General features: G+C 40.6%; 1 protein-coding gene across 1 annotated transcript in view; it reads left to right on the top strand.

The window, feature by feature from the left end:
* Positions 1 to 1,319: 1,319 nt before the first annotated feature.
* CDCA2 (cell division cycle associated 2) overlaps positions 1,320 to 18,895 on the top strand; it is a gene marked incomplete at both ends in the record, with an annotated part of 48,406 nt that continues 30,830 nt past the window's right edge. The window contains 5 exons of the mRNA XM_082843566.1: positions 1,320 to 1,383; positions 1,476 to 1,649; positions 2,740 to 2,885; positions 15,751 to 15,901; positions 17,127 to 17,323. Of these exons, the coding sequence (XP_082699692.1) occupies positions 1,320 to 1,383; positions 1,476 to 1,649; positions 2,740 to 2,885; positions 15,751 to 15,901; positions 17,127 to 17,323 (732 nt within the window). The remainder of the gene's footprint in view (positions 1,384 to 1,475; positions 1,650 to 2,739; positions 2,886 to 15,750; positions 15,902 to 17,126; positions 17,324 to 18,895) is intronic.

Raw genomic sequence — 18,895 nt, forward strand, 5'->3', positions numbered from 1 at the left:
ACTGGGTGGGCTCTAACTAACCCAGCCCAGGTGGAAGGAGGGAAGAGAGGCTGCAGTCTAGCCGACGGGGAAGGGTTATCAGCCAATCAGAGCTGAACCTGGAGCCGAACGGCGGCTCAAAGCGTTACTGAGCAGGCGCATAGCCAACACCAGGTAGAGCTCATCTGCATACGGAGGCGGGGATTGAGGGAAGAGGCAGAGCGCTGGGAGAGATCCACAACCAGTCAGAGCCTCCCAACTTTAACCCCTCCCACTCGCTCAACCCACCGAGGAAACGGCTGCGGTCGGGACTGGCTGATTGGGTAAGAGCCAGCCCGTCGTTCTGTCAGGATTGGTTCAATGATTCTTTTCGAAGTTCGCAGCATCCAATCGAAAGGCCGGGGACGGAACCAAACGGCTAACGAGATAATTCCTCCGCGAGGCTCTCACGGAAAATAGTTCCCGGGGACGCAGGTCAGCAGTGGAGCTCTCTGGACAGTGTGTCAACTGCGGCTAGCGGTGGTGTTTCTCCGAGCCCACGAAGCCACTCCTGTTCCTGGGAAGGCGAGGTAGAGGTCTGGGAGAGTTCGGTGCGCGCGCGCACACGTGCGAGTGGCGTGGGTGTAGAGATTCTCAGAGTAACGCCGGGACGTCGAGAAGGCGGGGCCGGCGATTTGAATCGGGCGGCGGGCCGCGGCCGGGCGGAGGGGAGGGTATAGGTAACGCCGGCTGTGGGGTCTGGGGGTCGGCGGCCGGGGACCAGGTAGCCCCCCGCGGCTGGCTTGGCGGCCGACAGTTACTTTCTCGAGCGAGCCCATCAGGACCAGAGAGCCGAGGTCTAGAAGGCAGGACAGCCACGACACTCATCGGCGGAGTGTTCAAAATAAACCCGAGGGAGGTAAGGCCAGCGGCCTGGTTGGGAGTTCCGAGACAGTAGTGGCGCAGAGCTGTTTCTTCGACGTGTTTCTCAGAAGTGTGTTCTACTGGATCACCCGCCTGCTTTTTAAAATGCAGATTTCTGGGGCCCAGCCAGACCTCCTGAATTAGAATTTTTGGGAATCCGCAAAACCGCTTCTCCAACAGGGTGCCTGGATGATTCTGATGTTCGCTAAGGTTGGAAAGCCTTGGCTTTATTGTATGGGATCTGCTTTGTTTCATCCCGAGCAGCAGTTTCCTCCATTTCTCTTTAATTTGAGCTCCAAAAGTAGTCTCTTGTCATCCGTTTTCGTGCCAGTATAGGTTGTATTAGAATTCAGTCTTGAAAGAGGATCTCGATCAAATCACATTAATTTTGGAGGTGGGGTTATTTTTCTTTTTTCTTTCTTCTCTCTCTTTTTTAGATGGATGATAGTTCAAAAGACAGCAAGCCCCTTGAAACCAAGGAGTCTGCTATTAATAACGCTGGTATGTAGTGACCTGTTGTTTCTTTGTGAAATTTAAGGTTTAGGTGTTTATCTTGATAATGATGTTTAGACCCTACATGTTGTCTGTTTCAGAAGATACCTCTTTCATTTTGGGAAATGGGAAGCTTGTAACTCCTCACAAGCCTGCAGCTGAAGTGACTCCTAATCGTTGCATGTCAGATGCTTTTCAGTCACCTTTGAACTTTTCCACAGTAACTGTGGAGCAATTGGGAATTACACCTGAAAGTTTTGTAAAGAACTCTTCAGGTAAGAGATGTTCTTCTTCTATTGCAGTGCCTTTAAAAGTTGAAAAATTAAACTCTATTTTGTTCACTTACCCTGTGTATCTTATTACTTTATCTAAATTGATTGACTCTCAGACTTGCTGGATCAGGGAGATCAGGGTCCCAGGGCACCCAGCATGATACTGTTCCTAAGTCACAGCTACGCTCCAGGCCCAAACTGGAAAAGGACATGTGTGCGAGTCACTCTTTGACCCGACACATGGGATACAGGAGTGTGTATGTGAAAATAGTAATACATTTTATGGTCATGTATGGTAAAAATGAGAGAAAGTTGAAGGGCAATTAAGAAAATATGACATTGAAAGACTGGGGCATACCTCTTTCAAAATCTAAAACAGAAAATTGACTCAGGCTAATCTCCCTTATGGAGTAGAAATGAAATTCACCTGTGAAGTCTGATTTAGCTGAAGAAACAAATAATGGGAATGGAATTAGAGAATAGAATTTAGAAATGGAGGGTAATGGGGGACTTGAAAATCAGGGGGCACTAGACTAGTAATACCTGATGGAGACAAGACCGAAGTGGACGCCAACCTGTGTTCCCTTCTCAAGAATATCATTCTTAGACCTTCAAAAAGCTAGACTGGTTGGAATTCAGGGTAGTGTGCTGAAGGTAGACAGGTATCTAAGAGAAACAAATTATTTTGAACAATTGAGGATGTGAGAGTGTGTGCCTGGGGGGAGATTGTCCTTGGGGATCAGAAAAAGAAATTTTTAGTCCAAAGCAATCCATTACCAACTCTGTGCAGGAAATAAGAAACAAAAATGAGACCTGTTAATTCAAATGTATTCATGCATTTGTTCCACAACTTTTTGATAAACACCTGCTATGTGCCAAGCACCTCTCCAGGGGCATGGAATAAATCAATAGACAAAACAAAGGTACCTACCCATCTGATAATGTGTGCACAATTTTGCCTGTACTTTTCCACTTAGATCCCTGTACGATGCGTTCATCATATTCTCTCTCAGGCTGGTGGATCATGGGTATTCAGGGCATGATTACTGATTGCCTTGTTGTGTTCCAACTTACAAAAGAGTTTTTATTATAGGAAAGTCATCATCCTACCTTAAAAAATCCAGACGACGCTCTACAGTTGGTGTTCGGGGCTCTCCGGAAACAAACCATCTAATTCGTTTCATTGCCCAGCAGCGGAATTTAAAGAATGCTTCTTTGACCAAGAATTCCCCTTATCAGGTATGGTTTTGTTTTTTAAGTTCCGTCATGAATTCTTCTAGGAGTATGTTTTGCTCTGTTAGAAAGCTTTTGTACAGAGTTGGTACTCTCCAGTGCACCTCATCCGTTTTGGATCTGGAGAGAGAATATTTTCTCTGTGTCTTAACAGAGATTGTACGCTTAGTTTAAATGTTGACGTTGAGCATGGTTCTGTTAAAGGCTATGAGATCCTGGGTAGAAGTGGTGTTCTGGAGGCGCTTTCTGTTTTATTTTGCACACTTTTGTCTAGTTCATGTCTGTTTTTCTCTAATGAGGTGAGGCAGTGTTTTCCGACCTTTTTCTTTTAATATTTTGTCTGTAAGTGTCTAATACTTTTGTGACTACTGTGTGTTGACATGTAGGGGCAAGAGTTCCCCGCACCCCCACCAAAATGTATTTGGGATAACCTTGTGGAAAGGAGCGAAGTGTTTGTTGATGGGGAAGTATTTAGATATTTTTGCAGATTTTTATCAGAATAATACATGCTTCTAAAAAAGTCAAATAGTACAAGACTTGCTACGAAAGACAGTCCCGGGCTTGCCCTTCTTTGGCTCGTTTGGCTCTTTTGGTATGGGCCTTCCTATTTTAAAAAGTACTTTTATTGCCACTTCTTTATTTTTCGTTTTAGACCCTGTGTATACATGAGGCTGTTTAGTGCAGTGCAGGGCTTCTCAGAAATTATCTGCAGATTCCTGGGAATACCTGAGTCCCATCCAAGAGGTCCATGAGGTCAGACTATTTGTTGAAACAGCACTATTTGCCCTTTTTCACTGTGTTGATGTTTGCACTCATGGTGTAAGAGCAGCGGTGGTTAAAACTGATGGCATCAAGCAATCATTTTACCTTCAACCCTGTTCATCGTTTACAGAAAACAATAATAAGGCCAGTTTCACTTAACATCCTTGATGAAGCAATAAAAATTATACATTTTATTAATTTTCAACCCTGGAATATTATGTGTGACGGGAAGTAGACACCAGGCATTTCCAAAGTATATACCGAAGTGTGGTGGATGTTTCCAGGAAAGTTATGGATATGATTGTTTGAGCTGTGAGTTGAACTAGCCACTTTTTCATGGAACATCGTGTGTATTTGAAAGAATGACTGACAGACATGGTTAGTCAGACTTGGGAACGTGGCTGGCATTTTCTCAGAAATGAACAGTGAACCTGCCACTTCAAGGAAAGCCAGATATTTCTTACCAATGAAAAAAATTCGAGTTTTGAGAGAACATCAGAATTTTGGAAAACTTGTATTCATGACTGTGATCTTACTTGACAGCTTCCCAATGGCTGCACTTTTCTGATGGATCAGTGGGGATATTAATGTGACGTTTGGATATTGCACAGTAAAATATGTTAACATTTGGAAGATACACATAACTGAGTGAACCAGTATTTTCTACGTGACCAGTACATGCAAATTATACCCTCAAGTTGCAGGATAGGCCCATGGATTTTAACATAACAATATGAAAAGTTCATTGATAAGATTTCATATTTGACATTGCAACTAACGTTTAAGAAATCTTCATTGAATTTTGTGTTGCATTAAAGGATATCCACAATTCTGGAAAAGCTGTTGAAATATTCTTGATAGATATAACGAACGTGAACTAAGAGTCTTTGGTGTGCTCAATAATTCTTTAGGGTGTAAAAACTTCTTGAGAACTGTGTTAGGGTATATGGGAACATGGCCTGTGGAGCTGTATTGTCGGCGTTTGATTCTAGGCTTTATTATTAGTTAATTGTGACTTTTGGCAAATTACTTGAATTTTCTGTTCCAGTTTCCTCATGTATAAAACAGGGGTGATAATGTAGCAGGGGTTTTATGAGGTTGAATAAATTAATAGATATGAAGTACTTACAACTGTGCCTGGAACATGGTATGTTTTATGCTATCATTGTTGTTATTTCTGTGAAAAATGAGGATTTTGCTCTCACATCTCCTAGCCATAGCTGTCCTGACACTTTCCTCTTCCTGCCTTCCTACCAGTACAACCAATTACAATTTGTGTTTAAATTAGGGTTTAGTATGTATTATCTAACCCTATAGATATTTTTCATGAATTGCCATATGGTGTGTTAGGGCCGTATTTCCTTTCTTGCATGATTTTTGTTTTTCCTGTGATTAATAAGTACTTTTTTTTTTTTTGGTTTAGTCTTTTAATTTATCATGATGGACTGTCTTTCACTGTGCATTGCTGAGGACATTATAGTTTTGTTGAAGTTTTCTTCCTTATTTCATGGGGTCTCATTTTGCTACCTAATTATTTTAGGTTCTGGCTCATTCTCAAATCTTTCTTCAGATGCCTTGTGATCCTTGACTCTGTTCACATTTGAAGGTGCGACACTTTAAAAACTGACTGGGAGCTAACTGTGTGTGGTCTGGCTCTGTTGGCTAGTGGATTTCCATGTAGGACAACAGGGCCACTTTTTCCGTGAAGGAACTCCCAAATATTAGAATCCTGTGGGTACTTTCTCTTTGGCAGATCTGTTTTCTTTGAGGGAATTCCTGGGGATGTAAACCTGAGCCCTAGAACCGTGGAAGGCAAATGTGGAAAGTGGCTGGAAGTCATTGAGAAGACTTAGACGAACTGTTTTCAGTACAGGGCCTCCTATCCTTAGCTGTTTAGATCTCATAGAGTCCTAAAACATAAAGGTTCTTTGCTATTTGTGGAGAGATCTGTGGGTTCAAGTGCTACTGATACAGCTTCAACATTGCCCTGGACCCTTGTTTCAGACAAATTGAATATCTGATGCTTTAGATAACCTGAGCCTTTCTGGGGGTCTCTAGCAAGTCTGCTTGTTTCCTGTTATCAGACCACCCTAAGGAGCCCCTGTCAGTTTCAGCTTTCTCTGGACTAAGTCAGTTTTTGTTTGGTGACATTCCATATCTGCTGTTGATTTTTCTCTTTTTTTTTCCTTAAGGATATACATACACATATGTATGTAAACACATCCCCACACATATCATATGACTGTACTTATTAAAAGAAGTGCTGGAATATATAGTTGTAGTATCTAGCATTGAGATATTCAAGAATGAAAACAAGGGTAGTGGAGGAAAGATGAGGGATATATATTGCAAAATGATCACCGCACATAGTTACAAATTCTTTTTTCCCTGTGATGAGAACTTTTAAGATCTACTCTTTTAGCAACTTTCAAATATGCAATACAGTATTATTAATTATAGTCACCATGCTGTACATTATTTCCATGACTTATTTATTTTATAACTGAAAGTTTATACCTCTTGACCCCCTTCACCTATTTTTTACACACTCCCAACAACCAGCCACCAATCTCTTCTCTGTATTTATGAGCTTGGTTTGACTTTTTTGTTTTCTTTTGTGTGTTTGTCTTAGATTCCACAGATAAGTGAGATCATATGGTATTTGTCTTTCTCTGATTGACTGACTTAGCGTAAGGCCCTTGAAGTCCATACGTGTTGTTGCAAATGGCAAGGTTTCATTCTTATGGCTGAATAATATTCCATTGTGTATATACCACAATTTCTTTATCCATTCATTCATCAAGCGACAATTAGGTTGTTTCCATATCTTGGCTGTTGTAAATAATACTGTGTTGAACATGGGCATACATATATCTTTTTGAGTTACTGTTTTCCTTTGATTAAGCACCCAGAAGTAGAGTTTCTGGATCATATAGTACTTCTTAATTTTTTGAGGAACCTCCATACCGTTCTCCATAGTGGCTGCACCAGTTTGCATTCTGACCAACAGTGCACAAGGGTTCCCTTTTCTCCACATCTTCACCAACACTTGTTCTCTCTTGTGTTTTCAGTAATAGCCATTCTGACAGGTATGAGGTGATATGTCATTGCGGTTTTGATTTGCATTTTCCAGCTGATTAGTAATGCTGAGCACCTTTTCAGGTACCTGTTGACCATCTGTATGTCTTTGGAAAAATGCGTATTCAGATCCTCTGCCCATTTTTTAATCAGATTGGTTTTCTGCTGTTGAGTTGAAGTGAGTTCTTTTTATATTTTGGACATTAACCCCTTATCAGACATATGATTTGCAAATTTGCTCCCGTTTGTGCAGAAGCTTTTTAGTTTGATATAGTCCCACTTGTTCGTTCTTGCTTTTGGTGCCTTTGCTTTTGGTGTCAAATCCAAAAAATCATCACCGAGACTTATGTCAAGTTGCTTATCACCTGTTTTCACCTAGGTGTTTTACAGTTTCAGGTCTTATGTTCAAATCTTTAATCCATTTTGTGTATGGTGTAAGATAGTGGTCCAGTTTCATTCTTTTTTGTATCTGTTCAGTTTTCCCAACACCATTTATAGAAGAGACTGTCCTTTTCTCATTGTATAGGCATACCCCCTTTTATTGTGCTTTACTTTATTGTGCTTTGCATTTTTTAAAATAAATTTATTTATTTATTTTTGGCCGCGTTGGGTCTTCGTTTCTGCGCGCGGGCTTTCTCTAGTTGGGGCAGGCGGAGGCCGCTCTTCGCTGCGGTGCGTGGGCCTCGCACTGCAGTGGCCTCTCTTGTCGTGGAGCACGGGCTCTAGGCGCACGGGCTTCAGTAGTTGTGGTCCGCAGGCTCTAGAGCGCAGGCTCAGGAGTTGTGGCACACGGGCTTAGTTACTCCACGGCATGTGGGATCTTCCCGGACCAGGGCTCGAACCTGTGTCCCCTGCATTGGCAGGCAGATTCTTAACTACTGCGCCACCAGAGAAGACCTCTTTTTTTTTTTTTTTTTTTTTAACAAATTGAAGGTTTGTGGCTACCCTGCGTCAAGCAAGTCTACTGGCACCATTTTTCCAACAGTATTTGCTCACTTTGTATCTCTGTGTCACATTTTGGTAATTCTTGCAATATTTCAAACTTTTTCATTATTATCTTTTATTATTATATCATATCATTACTATTAAGGTGATCAGTGATATTTGATATTACTATTGTAATTATTTTAGGGCGCCACGAACTGCACCCATATAAGATGGCGAACTTAATTGATAAATGCTGTGTGTGTGTGTGTGTGTGTGTGTGTGTGTGTGTGTGTGTTTTCAAACTGCTCCACCAACCTGCCATTCCCCCATCTCTCTCTCTCTCTCCTTAGGCCTTCCTATTCCCTGAGAATAACACTATTGAAATTAGGCCTCTAACTGTTCAAGTGAAAGGAAGAGTTGCACATCTCTCACTTTAAATCAAAAGCAAGAAATTATTAAGCTTAATGGGGAAGGCATGTCAAAAGCTGAGATAGGCTGAAAGCTAGGCCTCTTGGCCAGTTAGCCAAGTTGTGAATGCAAAGGAAAAGCTCTCGAATGAAATTAAAAGTTCTACGCTAGTGAACATACGAATGATGAGAGAGCAAAACAGTCTTATTGCAGATATGGAGAAAGTTTTAGTGGTCTGGATAGAAGATCAAACCAGCCATAACATTCACTTAAGCCAGGGCCTAATCAAGAGTATGGCCCTAATTCTCTTCAGTTCTATGAAACCTGAGAGAGATGAGGAAGCTGCAGAAGAACAGTTTGAAACTAGCAGAGGTTGGCTCATGAGGTTTAAGGAAAGAAGCTGTCTCCATAACATAAAAGCAAGGTGAAGCAGCAAATTATCCAGGGGATAGGTCTAGCTAAGATAATTAATGAAAGTGGCTACACTAAACAACAGATTTTCAATATAGATGAAATAGCTTTACATGGGGAAAAGATGCCATCTAGGGCTTCCATAACTAAAGAGTAGAACTCAATGCCTGGCTTCAAAGCTTCAAGGATGGGCTGACTCTCTTGTTAAGGGCTAATGCTGCTGCTGGTGACTTGAAGCTGAATTCAAAGTTTATTTACCATTCTGAAAATCCTAGGGCCCTTAAGAGTTTTTTTTAAAACTGTTCTGCCTGTGCTCTAAAAATGGAACAACAAAGCCTGGATGATAGCATATCTGATTACAGTATGGTTTACGGAATATTTTAAGCCCTCTATTGAGACCTACTCCTCAGTAAAAAGATTCCTTTCAAAATATTACTGCTCATTGACAGTGCACTTGGTCACCCAAGAGCTTTGATGGAGATGTACAATGTGATTCACGTTGTTTTCATGCGTGCTAACACATCTATTCTGCAGCCCATGGATCAAGGAATAATTTTGATTTTCAAGTCTTATTATTTAAGATATACATTTTGTAAGCCTATAGCTGCCATATATGGTGGTTCCTCTGGATCTGGGCAGAGTAAATTGAAAACATTCTGGAAAGGATTCATCGTTCTAGATGCCATTAAGGACATTCATGATTCATGGAAAGGGATCAGAGATCAAAATATCAACATTAATAAGAGTTTGGAAGAAGTTGATTCCAACCCTCATGGATGACTTTGTGGGACCCAAGACTTTGAGGGGTTCAAGGAAGTAACTGCAGATGTGGTAGAAATAGAGAATTAGAAGTGGAGCCTGAAGATGTGACTGAATTATTGCCATCTTATGATAAAACTTAAATGGATGAGGAGTTGCTTCTTATGGATGAGCAAAGAAAGTTTCTTGAGATGAAATCTATTCCTGGTAAAGATGCTTTGAAGACTGTTGAAATGATGACAAAGGATTTAGAATATTACATAAACATAGTTGATAAATCAGCTGCAGGGTTTGAGAGGATTGGCTCTAATTCTGAAAGAAGTTCTCCTGTGGGTAAAATGGTGTCAGACAGCATTGCATGCTACAGAGAAATCGTTTGTGAAAGAAAGTCAATCTATGTGGCAAACTTCATTGTTGTCTTATTTTGGGAAATTGCCACAGACACTCAAACTTTGAGCGGCCACCACCCTGATCAGTCTTTGAGGGAAGACCCTCCACCAGCAAAAAGATTGCTGCTCACTGAAGGCTCAGATGATGGTTAGCATTTTTTAGTAGCAATAAGGTTTTTTAATTAAGATATGTACGCTGTTAGACATAATGCCGTTGTGCACTTAATAGAATACAGTATGGTGTGAACATAACTTGTATATGCACTGGGAAACCGAAACATTTGTGACTTGCTTTACTGCAATATTCACTTTATTGTGGTGACCTGGAACCTAACCCACAGTATCTCCAAGTTATGCCTGTAGATTCTTGGTTCCTTTGTTGTAAATTAATGGAGCATATATGGGTTGGCTTTTTTCTGGGCTCCCTATTCTCTTCTATTGACCTATGCATCTTTTTCAGTTTTGATTACTATAGTATTATAGTTTGAAATCAGGGTGCATGATGCCTCCGGCTTTGTTGTTCTTTCTCAAAATTGCTTTGGCTATTCAGGGCCTTTTGTGGTTCCATACAAGCTTTAGGATTGTTTGTTTCATTTCTGTGATAAATACTGTTGGAATTTAGACAGGGATTGCAGTGGATCTGTAGATTGCTTTGGGTAGTGTGGACATTTTAACAATATTATTTCTTCCAGTCCATGAGCACAAAATATCTTTCCATTTATTTGTGTCTTTTTCAGTTCCTTTCATCAGTGTCTTATAGTTTTCAGGATGCACGTCTTTCAGTTCCTTGGTTAAACTTATTCCTAAGTGTTTTATTCTTTTTGATGAAGTTGTAAATGGGATTGTTCTCTTAATTTCTCTTTCTGATAATTCTTTATTTGGGTGGAGAAACACAACATTTTTGTATGCTTATTTTGTATTATGCAATTTTACTGAATTTGTTTATTCTAGCAGTTTTTTGGTGTAGTTGTTTTCTATATATAATATGTATCTGCAAATAGTGACAGTTTTACTTTTCCCTTTCCAGTTTGCATGCCTTTTCTTTTCTTTTTTTCTTTCTTTCTTTTTTTTTTTTTTTTTGCCTAATTGCTACTTCTTGATCTTTAAGTGTTATGGCATTAGTTATTGACTTCCCATTGTGTTCAGTGGAAAGTTAGCCCTCTTTCTTCCTCATACCTTTTATCGTAAATGTATGTATGCACTTCCCATCCTCTATAACTTCCCAATAGATTGGTTACATCAGTATTCGAATGTTTACATCATTATGACCATGTATGTTATTCTGACCTGTTTTTCCTTATGCATTTCTCTTACTCTGTCCCTTTAACTCTTCCTAGACCCCCATGGCATCCCATTCTTATGCCTGTCCATCACAGCAAAGCTCCTTGAACAGCCATCTGTCCTGTCTTGCTCCACTTCCTTCCCTCCATTCTCTCTGCTGTAGCCACTCCAATCGGACTTTTGTTTCTACCACTCCATTGAGAAGACTCTTGTCACCATTGATCACAAATGGCCCGCATCTTGGCCAAGACAAAGATTAAGTCTAAGTTTGCATCCTACGCAACATTGCCTCAGCTTTTGACTGAGTTTAGCTACTCCCTCCTTGAAGCGCTTTCTTTGTTTCTGGGATACCACACTGACCTGATTTTCTTCCTGTGTCACTGTCATCCGTTCCTGTGTTTCATTTGCTTATTCCAGGCCTTCCAGTTTTCCCCTCACAAATGCTTGACCTCCCCAGGGCTCTCCTCTGCCCCCTTTTCTTTGCTTTCCTTAGGTAAACTAATCCTTTGCTATGGCTTTGAACATCATCTATAGGCTGATGACTCAAATGTCTAACAGTGGCCCAGAGTTCTGTAGAGCTCCACACTTAGATACCCAGTTGCCTATTCACCATCTGCCTTTGGATGTTCCAGTAAGCATTTCGAGTGTTACACGGCCACAGCCAAACTCCAGGTTTCCATCCCCCACGAGATCCTCCGGTCCACTTCCTCATCTCAGTAAACGCTGCCGTCCAGTCGCTCAGGCCAACAACCTACCAATCTTCCTCGGTTCCTTCCTTTTTTTTTTCCTTTTCATCTCCCACATCCAACCCATTATTACCTTTTGGCTTCATTTCAGAAACCTATCTGTAATTCCTCATGTCCCCCAGCTCCATTGCTACAACCCTAATGTGATTTCTACCTGAATCACCAGCTGCTTCTTCATAACTGGTCTTATTTCCCTCCTTCCCTGGTCCGTCCACCATCCCACAGAGCAGTCAAAGAGATACTTTTAAAGAATGAATCAGATCATTCACTCTGCCTCTTAAAACCTTCCCGTGGCTTCCTGTTATGCCGTGAATTAAACTCAAACCCCATCTTGAAGCCTTGAGTGCCCTCCCCGATCTGAGCCCTGCCTATCCCTATTCTCAGCTCGCCATCTCCTGCTGTTTTCTGGGCACGCGGGCCTTCTTCCTGCTGCATCCTCCTTCCATCTCAGGGCCTTTGCTCTTGTTCCGGCTTGTTCTTGCAGAATGCCTTCCTCCCCCAGTATCTTCCCTTAACTACCACTTTCTGTTTCAGTTCCAACTCAGATGTTACTCCTGACAGAGCGCTGTCCTGACTCAAGTAAAGCATCACTGTTATTACTAAATCACTCTTTTTTTGCAGTACGCGGGATCACCCCCTTTTTTTTTTTTTTGCCACACTCCTTTTTTACCTCCTCAGTGGCACCTCTTGTACCTGAAACTATATTAATATGTTTTCGGAGTTTCACTCTAGAATGTAATTTCCCCCTGTATCCTGAGCCCCTTGAATAGTTTCTGGTACGTGGAAAGAATGTTGACTGACCGATATAATTCCTAAGATAAAAGCATCAAAAATGCAGTACGTTTTTGACTGCTTCCTTTACTTTTTGTATATGAACATTGTTCTCTTTCTGCGTCAGGAAACAGAGGAACAACAATTTTTAAAATAAATTTATTTATTTATTTATTTTTGGCTGTGTTGGGTCTTTGTTTCTGTGCGAGGGCTTTTTCTGTAGTTGCAGCGAGCCGGGGCCACTCTGCATCACGGTGCGCGGGCCTCTCTTGTTGAGGAGCACAGGCTCCAGACGCGTAGGCTCAGTAGTTGTGTCTCACGGGCCTAGTTGCTCCGCGGCATGTGGGATCCTCCCAGACCAGGGCTCAAACCCGTGTCCCCTGCATTAGCAGGCAGATTCTCAACGACTGCACCACCAGGGAAGCCCAGAAACAATTTTGACTGGGGAACCTTTAATTTGTTTAAAGCAGTATTTCAAAATGCTCCAAACTCCTAGCACATTAAACCTAACCCTCCCGTGTTCAAATATAAGTACAAAAAATGTACATTCAACGTAAATTGTATGACTTTGGGATAAACCCTTTCTTTCTCTATATCTCAGTTAGGTAAGAGTTGACCACCAGCTTTTTATAAATGTTATGTGCTGTTTATGTCATAAAGGTTTATATCATCAACGATATTTGAATTTTAAATGTTGTGTTATTATGCAACAGAGTTTGCTTTATGAAGGTATTTAACTGGGAATAGAATCCAGTGTGTGAGCAGATTCACCACCAAACATGGCTTCAAGATTTTAACTGATTTTTCTCCACATGATATCCTAAAGGGAGGTAATTTTTTTACTTTACTTTCGCCTCTTAGCGTAATTTTTTTTAATTGGTATAAGCTCCAAATCAGTGGAAATACGTTAGTCTAAATAATAAAGGGGGAAAAAAAAACCCTAGAGAACCTAACCAGTAATTTATTTTACAGGTAGCAGAACTATTAAATTGTATATTGCTTACACTTGTCTGGCACTTCTGTCCCTGCTAATACCAATTTAATTTGACCACTCTGGTTGAAATCCTGTTAGCAGAGTTTCCAGAGAGCTCCTGTGCTTAGACCATTTTTAAACTGTTTGGCTTTGTAGTTTCAGTGAATGGCTAGCTTTTAGCTCTAAGGAAGTAAGCTCCCATGACATCAGGAAGATTTAGCTGGAGGGTGCCAGAGGGGAGAGGGTATATGTGGGTGGGTGTCGAAGCTACTTCAGAACATCTGTATATTGTTCTGGCCCCTGGGGAGAGGGTGTGTCTGGATGGAAATGAATAGAGACTAGGTTGGATGGAACTAGTTATGCTGATACCTACATGTGACAAAGGTGCCATGCAGATCATTTTCTAAGGATATTTTTGGAAAACTTTGGTAAAATTTCCAAATAGACAAGTTCTTCCTATCCCTTCTTCCTCAGCCCTGTCTCCAGGATTTGATGCTTTCTTGTGATCTCCGTATAGTCTGTCTCTCTCTCTCTCTTTTTTTCTTTTGTTGTTCTTATTGGGTAAACTCTTTGCTAACTGTACAGACATAAAATTCTTACCACTGATTTTAATTTTTATTTTGTATACAATTTTTAAAGGTTACACTCCATTTAGTTATTACAAAATATTGGCTATATTCCCTGTTTTGTTCAATACATCCTTGTAACGTGTCTTACATCCAATAGTTTGTACCTCCTATTCCCCCACCCCTATATTGCCCCACCCCAGCCCTGTAACAGCTAGTTTGTTCTCTATATCTGTGAGTCTGTTTCTTCTGTGTTAGACATTCACTAGTTTATTGTGTTTTTTAGATTCCACATATAAGTGATATTATACAGTATTTGTCTTTCTCTGTCTGACTTACTTCACTTAGCATAATGCCCTCCAAGTTCATCTTTGTTGCTGCAAATGGCAAAATGTCATTCTTTTTTATGGCTAAGTAGTATTCCATTGTATACATATACCACATCTTTATCTATTGATGGGCATTTAGGTTGCTTCCATATCTTGGCAATTATAAATAGTGCTGCTATGAACATTGGGGGTGCATGTGTCTTTTCGAATTAGTGTTTTTGTTTTTTTCAGGTGTATATCCAGGAGTAGAATTGCTGGGTCATATGGTAGTTCTATTTTTAGTTTTTTGAGAAACCTCCATACTGTTCTCCACAGCAGCTGCATCAATTCACATTCCCATCAACAGTGTACGAGGGTTCCCTTTTCTCCACATTCTCGCCCATGTTTGTTATTTGTGGTCTTCTTTGTTTCTTTTTTCTTTTTTTTTGCGGTACGCGGGCCTCTCACTGTTGCGGCCTCTCCCGCTGCGGAGCACAGGCTCCAGACGCGCAGGCTCAGCGGCCATGGCTCACGGGCCCAGCTGCTCCACGGCATGTGGGATCTTCCCAGACCGGGGCACGAACCCGAGTCCCCTGCATGGACTCTCAACCACTGCGCCACCAGGGAAGCCCTGTGATCTTTTTTTTTTTTTTTTTTTTTGGACACGCCACAGGGCATGCAGGATCTTAGTTCCCAGATCAGGGATTGAACCTGCACCCCCTGTGTTGGAAGTCCAGGGTCTTAACCACTGGACCACCAGGGAAGTCCCTATTTGTAGTCTTTTGGTGATAGCATCCTGACAGTTGTGAGGTGATACCTCATTATGGTTTTGATTTGCATTTCCCTGATGATTAGCGACGTTGAGCATCTTTTCATGTGCCTACTGGCCATCTGCATTTCTTCTTTGGAAAAATGTCTGTTCAGTTCTTCTGCCCATTTTTTAAGGGATTAATATCCAACATATGTAAACAACTCGTACAGCTCAACATCCATATAGTCTCTTAAACTGGCCTCTCAAACATTTTGTGTGGAACCTCTTTCCCTTTCACATTTGATTCGCTGAGGCTATCTCAGGTTATGGACTCTCAGTTATAAAAGAGCGTCCTTAACCACCCCTCCCCCCACCCCCAGAAAGAATCCTTTTAAAGATTGTCAAGCCCTCAAATAATTGGGATGTGTTTTGTCTGGGTGCCTTTTTAAAGTGCTTTCTATCTCCTCCAGATTTCTCCTGTCTGGTCCATGGGCTTGTCAGTATCAGTACTGGCCAGCCTATAGCTCCACATTTATACTTCCCATGTAGCTATTGCTCTTTGCTCAGATTAAGGAGGAGAGAAGAGAAACGAAGACGATGGCTATACACCGAATATTCAGACTAAGAGTGTGTCGTTCACGGGATGAGAGGCTCTGCTCTATTAACTTATTACCTCTGCTCTTCGAAAAGCCTATCTTTGGTTTGATTTATAATGTCCTCTGTGCTTCTGTATCTTAACAGGGCAGCCCTGTTTTGTATCGAAATGTTCATTCTTTAAGAGAACAAATATCTGCCTTCCAGTCAGCTTTTCACTCCATAAAGGAAAACGCGAAAATGACTGACTGTCCTGAACTCTCAGAGATGGAAGGAGAGTTCAAGATCACAGGCTCAAGTGAGTAGAAAGAAGGGCTTTAGTATTTATTCAGACCATGCTCAGTATAAAGATTTAGTTCTACAGTCTTTTCTGAGTAGAGCTGTATTTTTCAATAGGGCCTACCATTTAAAATTTGGGACATTTCACACAAAAATCTGGATTTCTGGTTTCTCTTGAAAAAATATAATATCAAGCACTCCTGAGCCTACGTCTTACATATCCACGTGGCCACAATTAAGTGCTAAGTGTTATAATGTCGAAGCCAGTGGGCTCATTTCATCTTTAGAATAGGGCACATGGTAGATTTGAGTGCACAAACCTTGGTTTTTTAGAGGATTATTATTAAGTTTGGCAAGCATTTAAATGAATACCAGACTCCCAACTCTGATAGTATAAACAGATATGTTCAGCCTGACATCTTAATAGCCTGCCATATTCTTTACCATAACTTTTAGATTGTAATTTATTTGGTAATTTTTTTGTCACTTTTGATTTTCCAATTGCAAAGCATTTCAAACACCAGAACTAGACAAAATCTTGGTCTTGCTGTAACCACCATAACCCTAAGGTTCCAAATGGTTTTGTGTGCTTTCTTGAACTATCTTCAAGTACATTTCAACACCTCCTTGGGTGCAGGGCATTGTTACTCAAGACAAATCCAGTTCATCTACCTCTGCAGTACATGACCTGCTCCGACGTACTCATTTGTATTTGTAATTTGTAACTTACCTATTTTTCAGTTTTTATCTGAGCTTTTAAATATTTTATTTACATCATTACTAAAGTTCTGTAGACAATTAAATTCCCTTTTTGTACCTAGGAAGAACTATGGCTGTATTTTTCATAAAATCATACACGGTCAAAGCAGAACGAATATTAGAACATAACCACATCCTTTAAAATGTTCAAAAGAAAAGGTTTCATTCTAAACTTAAAAATAGAATGAGATACTATATCAAAATTGCAAATGTATCTTGGCGTATCTTTGTACATTTTAAAGTCTGAAAAAAGTCAATTCTAATAATTAAATTTTTATCTTTTTAGCAGTCATGGTCTTTTACTTTTCAGTTAGATTTCCCTTTTGGAATAAAAAATGTACTACTGGAGTTTTCATTGATAAAGTATTTAGGCTCAAGCATTAAATTTTACTAAACTTAGGATGTACACAATTTTCAAATGATGCTGTAAAATAAAATATTGAAGGCCTGTGCTGTTTTGTTTTTATTTTGTTTTGTGTACCTAGCCAAAAAGGAAAGTCTTGGTGAATGTCAACAGTGTGAGTTCCCTGCAAACTTGTCATCCAAGCGACAGAGAATATCCTCTCCGAGCAGCTCTGATGGAAACCTAACTGATGCCTGTGGTCTCCAGATACACAATGTTGCTGCTTTTCCCAATACAGATAGACAGTGTGCTGTTGAAACTTCTGCAAATCTCTCTGAGGTAATTCACTTACTGGAAACATAGGAAAATGAAGCTTTGGATTTCTGGCTAGTCACTTTTAGGACTGACTGTCAAGGCCCTTTTGCAATTATAGTACTTATGTATATTGTATTGTGGTATTTTAGCTGGGTTTTAAATTTGTGTGTGTGTGTGTGTGTGTGTGTGTGTGTGTGTGAGAGAGAGAGAGAAATTTCCTCCTTGCTAAATTTTTTTTGTGGTTGGCTGGCTTATTGGTTATTAGAGACAGTTTTGATTAACATGCTGCTTTTGATATGAAAAAGACTTTATGAAAAGATGAAGCCCTCTGGTCTTCTATTATTTGAGGTATTGTTGTAGATACCAATGGTCCAATGGTGAGAAAGTCACAGTCCTGCCCTTGAACAGCTTTTTGTCTGCTGGGGGAGACAGACATATGAGCACCTAATTTACACAGAACTGGTAAATGAGGCGAGGATGATACTTGGGCTCTACCCCTCAGGTCTGGAGGTCTGGCATTTCTGCCTTGCTGCCCCTCACTGGTTTAATACCGGCTGGAAAGCATGGTGCCCTTTAGCAATTTCTCCCTTGCTCTCCCCACTGCGTTCAAGTAGCTGTAGGGATTTTTGTTCCTTATAACTACCTAGAGGCTGTCAACATCATCAAAAGATGATAACCAACGTGAACTAAATAATACTGTTAAGTGACCTCCCTGGCGGTCCAGTGGTTAAGACTCCTCGCTTCCATTGCAGGGCGCTATTGTTTGATCCCTAGTTGGGGAACTAAGATCCCACGTGCTGCACGGAGCGGCCAAAAAAATGTATATAATAATAATAATAATCATACTGTTGAGGACCCTTGACCTTCACACAAATGTAAATGGGGATCTAGTTCTCGCACGACCCTTAGTTCTGGTTTGATACAGCAGGTTTCTGTTTTTTTAGTGAGAGAAGACACCTAATACCGGTAGAGTGGAAGCTTTTTTCCTGCACCTTCTCTGTCATGTAGATCCAGTACATGTCCTGTTGACCTTATCTGGACTGGCTTAATAAATGCTTGATGGTCATTAGGGTTGACCATCAGGGTCCCCGTGGGTTTCATGTATATCTCAGAGTCGCTTATAATCTCCACTCCCTCTGCTCTATTCTAGTAGATATGGAATCATCATCTGACAATAATTTTTCTTATCAGAACCTCCATTAATTTTTGGCCATACATCATGATTTACAAGTGGTTTTTACATTAATATGAGTGTCTTTTTCTATCCTGGCCATTGATGGTTTTCCTTTTCTAGCTATTGATACCTTCTGTTGTTTGATTAGTCATTATATTTTTCTTTATTTTGAGAATTTCCTCTTTAAAGAAAGCGTTGGCTGGTCCGAATGCAGTGGTGTTTACAATTAATTGATCACAGCCAGTTACAGATTTCTTTGTTCCTTCTTCACTCCCACTGCTTCACTTGACTAACCTTAAAAAAAAAAAAAAAAGAGAGAGAGAGAGGAAAAAAAGAAAGCAGTTAACATAGTTTTCTAGACTTCAAACAATAAGACAGCAAAAATGTGTCCTATAAACGTTTCCTAGAGAACTGAAAATTGT

The sequence above is a fragment of the Leucopleurus acutus genome, assembly GCF_964270905.1.
Source record: "Leucopleurus acutus genome assembly, chromosome: 7".
In the NCBI taxonomy this organism is placed as follows: Eukaryota; Metazoa; Chordata; class Mammalia; order Artiodactyla; family Delphinidae; genus Leucopleurus; species Leucopleurus acutus.